The sequence below is a fragment of the Strix aluco genome, chromosome 9 (genome assembly GCF_031877795.1).
Source record: "Strix aluco isolate bStrAlu1 chromosome 9, bStrAlu1.hap1, whole genome shotgun sequence".
NCBI lineage: Eukaryota > Metazoa > Chordata > Aves > Strigiformes > Strigidae > Strix > Strix aluco.
Window position 1 is genome coordinate 16,634,571 of NC_133939.1, and position 12,323 is coordinate 16,646,893.

At 38.5% G+C, this 12,323-nt stretch overlaps 1 protein-coding gene across 1 annotated transcript in view; it reads left to right on the forward strand.

Moving 5' to 3' along the window:
- Positions 1-8,345, forward strand: part of CPB1 (carboxypeptidase B1) — a 20,811-nt gene extending 12,466 nt beyond the window's left edge. The window contains exons 10-11 of the mRNA XM_074834552.1: positions 6,872-6,956; positions 8,158-8,345. Of these exons, the coding sequence (XP_074690653.1) occupies positions 6,872-6,956; positions 8,158-8,345 (273 nt within the window). The remainder of the gene's footprint in view (positions 1-6,871; positions 6,957-8,157) is intronic.
- Positions 8,346-12,323: the final 3,978 nt, after the last annotated feature.

The window sequence follows — 12,323 nt, forward strand, 5'->3', positions numbered from 1 at the left end:
TAAAAAGTTTACATTGACAGCTCATTATTAGAACAATCCTTAACAATAAGAAAGAACCTCTGTGCTTTTCTAGGTTCTCCAATTCATTAAATTCAAATTTTATATTAGCAATGTTTTATTCGAATACACAATAAAATTTAATGAATCACCCCTACAATTTTTATCACTAAAAACTCTCCTTTCCTGCCACAGAGGACAATTCCGCTATTACCATTAAGCATAAAAAATAAATAGCTCAGGAATGCAGGCTATATATGTCTCTTCAGCCATTTGATTTCATTTTGTAAGTTAGTCTTTCCAACATCACTTTATCCTATATTTTAAATCGGGCACACTGATCCCAGAGGGAGTTCCATTATTTTCCACTACAAAGCAATCACAAATCTCACCACCATGACAAGGTGACCTTATGAGTGTTTTTAACGTCTTAATTAAGGGAAAATATTTCCTCTATTGGTGATCCCAACAAAAAGACAGCAGGATCCCAGAGGTGTTCAACTTGTGCAGTATCTGATTTTAACAAGGGAAGACTTCTTGCCAAAAATCCTTCTTTTGGAGAATGAGATCAGAGTATCACCCAATCAACATTGCCTGCAGTCGGGATAATTAAACAGAAAGGGCCTAATTCACTCCAATATCAGTGAATTAAATAGAAAGACTGACTTCAACAGGCTCTGGGTCAGGTTCGAAAGTGCAGCTTTTCAGGTTACTTCAAATAACTAAAACACATTCATTTAAGCTGTGACTAAAGAAAATTTAAGATTTTCAATCAACAATTGTACTTGCTTGAAATGAGACAGCTACAAAAAGAGGTATTATTTTGTATGCCAATTGTGTTTCATGTCTAAAAGTTCTGTCTAGATTTAGAATTTAGAGAAATGCTGAAGAATGAGAATCTCAACTTTTAATAGAAATTGTTTGGGCAAATAAAAGGATCATAAATCATTTTGCAAATGAAGAAGCAAAATTTATAGTGCCATTATCTTATCTTAGATGTTATTTTTACTCTGACAGATCTAATAAATTAAAGGAAATATAGTTGCACTTTCTTATCTCGTTCAGTGAGCAACTGGACATGTGCTTAAACAAAACCTCACATGTCTGCTTATCATTAACAACATTTTGTTCCACTGTACGTAATTAAAGGTAGCATAATACCATGGGGCTTATGCTGCATTCTAGTGTCTGAGATATAAAAGGGCACCAAAATTGAGTAATTTGAGATTGAAGACACTTAGTCTGCAGAAGAGAAAGATCTAGAGAATGCTTGTACCTTCCTCTCCTGCAAGCGTACTGAACAGCATGTCCTCGGGGCTCAAAAATCTTTTTCTGTTTACATCTTCGAGAAATTACCAGAAGGCATAAAAGTGTTCTGGTTTTGGTTTCTCAGGTAGAACAGGGCACTCTGAGATTCCCAGACATCCTTCATGCTCCACCGCATTGCTATAGCAAATCAGAACAACCTCAAAGTTACTGTAACTTACTCTGAGCTGGGTATTAGAACTATCCCTCAGCCACCCCTGGCCCTGGGGTGTAAAACATGATGGAAGTCACGTATGTCCCTTCCTTCCCACAACTTCCCAGTCTTCTCCTTAGATGCAAGAGGATCTTTGAGGATCTCAAGCTCACAAGGATTTCCCCAAAACTTTTCTCTCTTTATTCAGGATTGTTGTTTTGTCCCCCCACCTCTACCTCCTGGGGTGTTGCACAGAACTTTCACTGTTATCCAAACAATACTTGAACAACAAAAATAAAAACACCCAAGACAGGAAAATCTAGGTCAGGAATTTCTCAGAAGTTACACAATGGTCTTGTGATGACACCCTGAAAGAAATATGCGCTCCTTTTGGGTAATCACATTTTGCCTGCTTCATAATCCTCTTGACTCATTCTTTACTATACCCTGGAGTGTTACCCTGCACACAGAATACACACTTGAATGCATCTCCTACAGAGAACAGAAGCATTAGCTTTTCACAATTAAAAAACATGCTTGGCAAGACCAGTACGTCTCCACACCCCAAAAAGATTCTTTTCATCTTTATTTTACTATTCACATTTTTGTCCTCTTGCAATGAAGAGCTCTGTATTTAATCACACTTTTCATAAACAGTTCAGCCCATATTTTTTAATCAGTTCATATTTTGGCCTTAGCTTCCTATTAAGTCACCCTACGCTTTCCTCATTTTCAGCAGACAAGTCTAGCTTTATCAGTTCTTGTTTGTATTTGAATTGGCTCTGAACTATGATTTGATAGAGCAGAAGAATGTGCATTGTGCCCTTCTTTCCTTTCCAGGTTCAATTCCATCTCTCAGTTAAACAACAAACTCAGCGCCAAATACATGTCTGCAGCCAGCTCATACTCATTGTCAGATTAATATATGTGTATTATTACAGTTTGGCAGGCTGCAGAATATTATACTAATTTACAACCCAAGATAATTTTCTAAGCACAGGATTTCAGTTTGTATTACTTGAATGCATACTGGCCACGTTGGTTAGTGTTTCAGCTCACCAAAATTCACCTTCCATATTGGGTTGGTCTAGCAATTCATTTCCTCTTGAGTGCTTAAAATAGGGTATAGTAGAAAGTGGAGATATGACCAGAGTCTGTGCAGCCTGCAAGAAGAGTGAATTTCAAATATACTGCATGACTTTGTGAACATCAGTTTGATTATTTAACGTGATGCCTGGAAACAGTCTTCTCACTCCTGATTTTCTAAATGCATTTAAGATATATGAAGACCCGTAAGAATTTTTGAACAGCAGAGGTCCTATCATCTAACAGACTCAGACATACCAATGAGGAGTTGCAACCTATGCTGTTGTTGTATCTCTGCTGTTGCAAACTCCTGTGATTGTACTACTTGTTACAAGAAAATATTGTTAAAGTCAACTGGGAAGCACAATGAACAGGAAAGTGGGCAGAAGAGCAATACTTGGAATTGGCTTCACAGCTCCCCCACCGAGTTTGCCACAACAGATGTCCCACAACAGAACTGCTCTGTACTGACAGTCTCACAACTGTGAAAAGGATGGTTTTAGTAGCAGCATCTTCCAGATGAAGCTCATGTATGAAATCTGGCTGCAAGACAAGAGTCTCCAACAGGTGTAGGGCACATTCACCTTAACTCAGTCACACTGGAAACCCTCTCACCTGGGACTGATTTTTTAAACACTCTGTGAGACTGTCACAGAGAAACAGGCTTGCAAAGAAAAAAGCAGCATCATACTAAAGTCCTCCACTTGGCCGGATTCCCTGTACTCTTGGGGGACATGTTTAACTATGAGGAACAACAGAATAGTAAACTAAATTACACGTCAGTCAGGACTGTTTTGAGGGGAGTCTGTTTTTATTGGCAAAATAGGAAGCCTCAGAAGTTTAGCTACACTTGGCTAAAGCTAACTTTGCAAATACCACATTTTCAGACTTTCATTACAAAGGAAGTTGAGGGTTGCTTAAACAGCACATGAGAACGAGGTGAAGTGAAAATACAGTTTTCAGCCTCGGGCAAATCAGTTTGCAGCCCAGTGAGGGAAGAGAGCAAGAGGTCCAGTCAATCAGTGAAAAGGCTTCTCCAGATCACTGTCAGACTGTGAGGGCAAAGGGAGTTGTCCACATTCAGCAGCTGCATAATCAGCGTCCCTGAAGTGTTTCTAAACAGCCGCAATTTGCTGGCAAATCTAGCCTGATGACATGAGAGTAAAATGAGGGAGATGCTCCCAGAAAAATTACCTATTAACACACAGAAGGTGCTTAGACTGATCATTTATCTTTAGTTCAAAACTCCAGATGTGGTGAGGGAGAGAGGCCAATAACATATCTTTCCTTAAAAGCTAATAAGTGAAAAACTAGGTTTAAAGGTTGTGAATTATGTAAGGTAATGACAACTAAGAACACAACTCTGCTGTCTCACTGGCCCATGCACTCTGTACACAAGATCAAGCAAAATGTTAGTAATTGCTGTGTAAACACAGGTGGGTCATCAGCACAGGGAATACTACCTTCTGCTGAAATGACCAGCTCTGCGAGGTCAGCTGCAAGTCAGAAGCTGAAAAGCCATTTCTGCTCCCAGTTAGAAGGTATTAATTTGCAGTTATTTCCAGGACTTCAGGGCGCCAGTTGTTTCTCTGCTACTATAACTCTCAGCAAAATTTTCCTTGCAAGAGAGGGATTCTTACAGTAAAAAAAAAACCACAAACAAACAAACAAACTCCAAACAAACCACAACAATTCAGTTAAGCCAGTTGTATGAGATCTAGAAGATCACTCAACAGCAGAGTATCCCCAAAGGTCAAAAAGATATCAATGTTTCTCCTTGCAGCTGTACTCCAAATAGCATACAGGTTTGCAATTCCAAATCACTTTTCAGAAGCTAAATATCACCTTCTCTTTTGGAAAATGTTGGGCATTATTTATATACCTCTGCATAAATCTCCATGTTATTTCCTTTTATGGATCGTTTTGAGTAATTGTCCTATTTAGGAAAAAAAAGAAAAAAATTTTTCTCATGTTTTGTATTTATACTCACATTTTGGTGAGTATTTATAATAACTATAAATATTTTGTATTTATACTTAATATTTATTATTCCTGCTGGTTTATGTTATATTATAATTATTAAGAGGTGACTTTAGTTCCTGTAAAGTTGAAATTTATTTTCTTACCTTCAGGTTTTGGACTACAAATCTATTAGGAAAGCAAATGGTAGAGAGTCACTTAAAGGAAAAAAATCAGATATCAAAACTACTGATAAAGTTTCATTTCATGATGAAGTCATAAATGCTCAGTCATCTTTTTCACTTAGAGAGGGTCATTTAAAATACCACCTTGATCTCCAAACTGGAGAGCTTGAGGAAATTATTTATTTGGATTCCAGGCTCTTAACAGCTGGAAGTCTCAACTGCTCTTTCTACAAATCTCTGTTTTTACAGCTTCCTGGCCAATAATAAAAAATCCCTCAGGTAAAAAGATTTCCTGACATACTTTTTCTGGTATCTGTTCTGGTATGATTTAAAGCCATCATTCGGCAGCTGAGTGAAAGGAATGTCCTATTCTTCCCAAAGAGCAGCTCTGCTGTTCTATTGTCCTTACCATGCAGTTTACTAAAGAGAGGGCAGATACTAGTAACCAACAGGTCCATCCATAGTACCAGACCATCTTTCCAAATTTAATTTCCACTTTGCATATATTTGAAAAGAGAAAGAATCAGTTTACATTTAAAAATTCATTCACTATTGGGAGAAGATTTGACTCAGTCTCAGCTGCTGATTAAATGTATATATTATAAAAAAAGATGACTGAAGAAAACATGGTATCACTAGCAGATATTAGTCTCCAACCTCTAAAATTCCCTCAACAGGTGTTAAAAATTATTATGGATTTTAGAAAAAACAGCTTGTTAAGGGATTAAAAAAATCCAACCAAACAAAAAAAACCCCAACACTGGAGAGAGCTCAGCTACTCCAATTGCTCTGAATCCAAGACTGTGAAACGCAAAGCAACAACATTCTTCCTACAATTGCTTGTGTTTCGACAATAGAGAAGCCAGAAACCAAACCCCCCATATTCAGGTATGGCCCACAGGTGGAAGGACAAGCTTCAAATACTCTTTGTTTAGCCTTGTTTAAATATTCTTAACATGATAAATGACCACAAATTCCTACAGCAAACTCCCATAATTCTAGAATGTTCAAAATCCAACATTTGGGAATGGGGAAACACTTGCAATTCTGCAATAAAGGAGGCTGCCAGTGCTAATGCAAACATATTTTGATGCTGTTTTGTAGAAGCTGAGAAAGCTCTCTCACTTAACTAAGATTTTCTAAACACATAGTCCAACACGCCTTTTCAAGTAATTCACAGGAACACTTGAAGCACAAGGATGAACAGAGAATATTTTACAATATATCCTCCACTGGGAAGTAAGCCAGAGTATAACCTACAGAGAAAGGGGCTTGAGGAAATTCCTGGAATAGTAAGCCATTCAGCTGCAAGCTATAAAGATATGGCAACCCATTGCTTATTCTTACACTGAACATCTGCTCTCAAAAATCATTCACATTTATCATCTGTTAGTAATAGTTTTCATGTTTTATTACCAACATGCTGTATAATGAAGAACTGGAAAAGCCACACGTTCCAAAGAAAAGTCTGTAATTTTCCTTAATGCAAACATACAAAGCTTCATATTACTATTGATGGGCCTGATCCAACCCTCACTGAAATCAGTGGGAGTTGAATGAGTCCCTCCGTGCACAGGAAATGAATTGAAATTAATGAGACTACATATGGTTCCAGGGTAATTTATGCCTTTTCTGGCTGTTAATATTTATAAGACCTTAGTCTGCTTCCACTTGTATCTGTGTTCAACTGCACTAAGATGACTCTACTCTAAATTTATAGCTGCATGAGTAGAAGGAAAAGAAAGGCCATTGATGTTTGCAATTTACTGTACCAAGTTATTACTATTCTCTATGATTCTCTTATATCTAAATAAGATTCCTTATTTAGTTTTAATCTTGTAGAAGTTTCTTCTAAGTATAGAAAATCCTGTTACCTATTGTCCCCTTACCCATCCAAACTATACTGGACTATACAGCAGGCTGTACATCAGTGGAGCAGTACACAGTAGAGCAATAATGGACTCTACTCCATTAAAGCTAGGAGAATGAGTTCTTTACGGATAAGCTCTTTTCACAACAACAGGACAAGCTGTGCCTTGTCAGCTACTGACATCTAGTCATTCTGAGAGGTAAACAACAGTTTTCAAATAAAAACTTCTCAAGCATGGCTTTTCAGTTTATTCAACAATGTATTTGCTTAGATTCACTCAGAAAATCTGCATTTATCACTCTTCTTTTCCTACAGAATTCTATTGCTCGTGCTGCATCCAAAGAGCTGGCCAGTTTGTATAATACCAAATATACATATGGCCCAGGAGCTACAGCGATCTGTAAGTACTGGCCTAAATATACTAGCCATCTATATTAAGTGCTACTAAGACTACCAGATGCAGTTTTCTAGTGATTCTTGTTCCTCTTTCTAAGTAGTCCCCTTTTTTCCTCACATGCATATACTCAGAGGTATATATGAAATCTGTAATTTCTAAAATATGGGATGTTATATTCCTTAAGGATCTCAGGGAGTGTGTTGACCCCCTGGAAGGTAAAGTGATGTGATAAAGTTTTTAAGAATTCATGTGCATAGCATGAATTCCTAAATCATACACCACTTAGATTTAAGCATAAAAAATCTCAACCTGAGATTTTCTGCATTGCAAGTATCTCCAAGTGAAAGTGAAAAGATGATGTGAATCCTAAAGAATGGCTTCAATCACTCTAGCAAAACAGATAATTATTTCTTTCACTTTGCATTACAGTCTGAGAAACGTACTAATTACAATTCCATTCTTCCAACCTTCTTGGGAACTCAGCTGTCAGGATATGGCCTTTGCAGTGTCAAAAGCTGAGCTGAGGTTGCCAAATGTAGATTTCCAGAACACTAATGTCTCTTATATTTAAGATCTCTTAATTTACTTAGATATGGAAACTAATCTCTTTTCCCTATTTCTTGTTCCTTAAACAATTTAGAAAACCTTTAAAAATAGCTTCTCCCAATTTTTAGCATATTTATGGAGATTTTGCTTTTAAAAATGTTTTGGAGATGCTTAGCAATTCTGGAGGCTTCCTTCATTGTGTCAAAGTGCTGGAAAGGGAGGCTACCATTTGTCCAGAAGAAAAAGATGGAGCTGATATTCCAGATCTGTGGTTCTTTCAGATCTGACTGACTGTCAAAAAGCTACCCAGTGAGAGGGTGTTTGCTTCTGATACCAAATCTTTCTAAACAACCCCATGCAAGCATGCCATTCTCCTGTTCCTTAGACATTCCTCCCATGGTCTCCCCACAATTTTGACAAGGAGGGAGCAGTTTAGCTTGTTTACATTTGCTTGCATACATCAGCTGGAATGAAGCTCACAAATGGCCTAAAATCACAGAAGCTTTTTCATGAGCAGGAATCAGTCAATTCACTGAATATTCCTTTTTATCTGTCTTTACTGCATTTCTGGCTACGTGACTTGAATCCAAACTATATCACATTTCAATGCGTAGCCACACTTTTCCAGTTAAGCTTTATCTTATTTCTTTATCAACAGATCCTGCTGCAGGGGGCTCTGACGACTGGGCTTACGATCAAGGCATCAAGTACTCTTTCACTTTTGAGCTCCGAGACACTGGTAGATATGGTTTTATTCTCCCTGAATCTCAGATAAAGCCAACCTGTGAAGAGACTTTACTTGCTGTTAAATATATTGCCAATTATGTCCTTGAGCACTTGTATTAGAATGGAGTTCTAAAAACTATTAAAGAAGGCTTTATTCAAAGATGTCTTCCTTTTTATTCTTTCCTAACAATAGGTTTTTATTTCTCTTTACTTAATGTTCTTAGTCATATCCTTAGTCCATCATAGGTCAATAGAACTACAAGTTTGTCAGGAGAAATTATATATTTTATTAAGGCAACTGATATAGTTAGGAGGGTCTAAAAAGAAAGAGCACAAGAAGCTTAATCAATTTAAAGTAAAGGATGCCTTAATGATTAAAATTATCTTTACAAATAGCAGACGGGCAGAGCATTAGAACTTATACAACCTGAATACTAAACAGAATGAAAACAGGTAGATGATTCACATAAATGCACTTTCATCCAACCATTCATTGCCCTAATGGCAACAGTAGCAAGGAAAAGTTCACATCACATACTTTTAAAATTATGTGAGCTGTGATATGCTCTTGTGAATTTTCTCAAAACCCACCCTGGATCTGCCCCATCATTGAAAACTACTTTGGATCTGAGGTCACTGCTAATCCGATCTGAACTCGGTGCTGAAGCTTATAATTGCTATTAGTTTTAAAGACCAAGACTTGATACAAATCATGCTATAAACTACCCTGCATTTAAGGCTCTCACACTCACTACAGTAGCATCTCTCAAAATATTCTGAGTCCTGGTACTTCCTGGTGTCCCACATGTTCCTACTGTCATGAGTAGAAGATTTGCAAACAGCCATAAAGACTAAGCCTGGTGATAAATGATTAACTGGTTTTTTTTATGAGAAGCTGTAAAGAATTATCCCCTCCTGATCAATTTTCTGTACAGGTAATGTGGGTCTGATTGGGTCAGAGTGAGTGGGAGTGATAAATAGCCACTCTCTGCAGCTTTCTTGTGCAGCTGCAGAAAATGTGTTTGGCATTTATTAATACTGTTTAGAGCTTGACTAATATGGGACACACTCTGCAGAAAGATGGGGAAAAACCTTATGTCAACACAGAACGTGGCGGATCTCCCTGCCATTGCTGGAAGCTCTGAACAGAGACTTCCGCTGTCCATTGATGCTCCTGGAATTAGCACTATTTCTGGCAGGTCAAAACAGCCCATGAAATGCATCTTTACAGAGCAAATGGTTCTCCCAAGATAATCACCAAATTCAGACCTGTCAAAAACTACGTGTTCTCCTTTTTTGCCTCCTCTGTGGAGGAAAACAGAAAGACAAGGTTCAATTTAAAATGACACTTTCATTTACATGTATAAGAAAAAGAAAGAAACACATCCACTAGCCCACTCCAATTAGCCCAGCAGCACTCAGATTAAACTAGTCCTCACACACGACTGATCCATCTGGTTTTGATCACTGGTGAAACTGAACCCATGTGTGAAAGTAGCACGTACCAGTAAAAAGACATGTCATTCTGTTTTGCAACAGAAGTGGGGTGAAGGATAATCAACACTACTAAAAATAGCACAGGATGCAAGCAGAACATACCGGCCAGAGCCAAACATGTCACAGAGGGCAGGAAAATAAATTAATCAGAATATAAAATATTTTGGCTAATTTTAACTAAGTATTAACAACCACCCAGGGACTGTCCTGACTATAACTATATTATTTGGGAAGATATCACAGGCCTTACTGCAAGGTGAATTGTTGACACCCAGCACCATTCATTATTCTTTGTACACTGCAGGCAACCAAACATAGGTACAAATACAGTTGGGGGGTAGGTCACAGCACCCAGCAGCTCCAACAGTGTTAGGGTTACCCCAGTTAACTTAAAACTGTGACTCCAAGGCAGGATACGGCACACATTTGGTAGCTCTGACATTCATAAAGTCAAATCACAACAAGGCAGTGATACGCAGCTTTTCTGTGCCTGCTCCACAGAAGGCACTCACTAGCACCTCTGGTCAAATTACATAGATGCAGAGGAGAAGAGCAATTAAATGTGATATATCATTCATGCGCTTGGAACATAAAATAAAGACTACACGGGAGAAATTTAAGCAGGAAAGGACATTCTGCTAGCAGATAAACTGTTAGGGCAGAGACACTGAAAGAAAACACAGAAATGAAGAAAAGGTTCAGCAACAAGTCACAATGCTTCAAATTTCAGCATCGCTTCCAAAAAACATAGAAAATCCACATGCAAAACTGATTGATAACATATTTTCAAAGACACCATTGCCATTGTTGGTAATCAATTCCTCAGTTATGAAGTAGTTAGAGAACCAGGAGAGACACAGGAAAAGAAATAAAAGCATATTTGGATGATGGAGGTACATTTGTAAAAGGTAAGCTTTTTCAACAATTCTAAAGAAAAATTTCCAGTGTTGTCCAAACTGAATCTTTTTCTTGCTTTCTAAAGCCAAATAAATCCATAAAGGAACAGTAAATATTTTACCCAAGTTAAAATATAAATAAAATCCACCTCACAAACAATCTGTGGGTTTGATTTTCCTTTAATTGCACAGTTTAAGCTGAGTCTTTACTGTGAACACTATAAGCCTACGCTGCAGTTTTGCAGCATATATTTTTAACCATAATAATTTTCATGAAAAAAAAAAGCCATGAAAAAAACAGGTGAGTTACTCTGCAGCCCTGACATACCTGGGAATTTTATCAAGAATGAAAGACTCTATCAAAGAAATAGCGGCAATGCACACTCACAGCAAGGAAGGCAGCGGTGTCCTGGGCTGCATTAGGCAGAGCAGTGCTGCTGGGTCCAGGCAGGTGCTCCTTCCCCTCCACTCAGCCCTGGGGAGGCCAAATCGGGAGTGCTGGGTCCCAGTGCTGGGCTTCCCCGTACCAGAGAGAGGGACACACTGGAGTGAGTTCAATGAAAGGGCCATAAAGATGATTGAGGGCCTGGAGCATCTGTCATACAAGGAGAGTCTGAGAGAGCTGGGACTTGTTCACCCTGGAGAAGCGAAGGCTCAGGGGGATCTTACCTACATGTATAAATATCTGCTGTGCGGGTGTAAAGAAGACAGAGCCAGGCTTTTCTCAGTAGGGCCAGAGACAGGACAAGAGGTAATGAGCACAAATTAAAGCACATGAAACTCCACGTGAACACAAGAAAAGACTATTTTACTGTGCGGGTGCCCAAACACTGGAACAGGTTGCTCAGAGATGTTGTGGAGTCTCCATCCCTGGAGAGGTTCAAAACTTGGCTGGATACAGCCCTGGGCAACCTGCTTTAGGAGACCTGGCTTTGAGTAGCGGGTTGAACTGGATGGTCTTGAGTGGTCCCATCCAACCTCAGCTGCTCTGTGATCCTGTGAAATTAATCTCTGCCTGATGCAGGTCAACCAAGGACTGAGACAAACAATTTCAGCTTTTCCTATTTGATTTATACTGCTCTTTTAATTAGATAAATAGAAAAGGAGCATTCTGTTTTCTCCATTAAGAATCATATCAAAAAGCTGCCATCTTTCCCATATTAAGCGATTGTTTAGCTAAATACATTCAGTCAATTCATCTCAGTTCTCCAAAACTCAAAAGGGGTTAAGAACTGATGAAATGTTTTAAAGACAATGTACTGTCCATGTGCCAGGTCTCACAGGAGTGATACTGGAGATACCAGACAACTCACAGAGGAAATGTCCCTTCAGTACAGATCACAGCTGCAAAGGCCCGACAAAGGCAGCACTTACAAATTCCTGACTCTTTTAACACATAAAGTAGGTAACTCACACACAAAAATGAATGAAGTACAGTAAGTCCCGACAGTTGTGTGAGAGTTAAACACGTGCTTCTGTGGAAGATATTTCCAAGTTTGCTCAAAGTTCTCAAGCAGCTGCTGACACATAGTGGTAATTCAGAGAAGGAAACTTTTGTTCTTAATGATCCAGACTCAACTGCCTCAAAAACTGTGCTAGAAATTAAACCTATGCTTACAGTGCAGCCTGTTTTGAACCTTGCTTTGCTGACATATGGCCTCCGCATGCTTCCTGTCACTTTGAATTTTTCCAAGGACAGATGTGG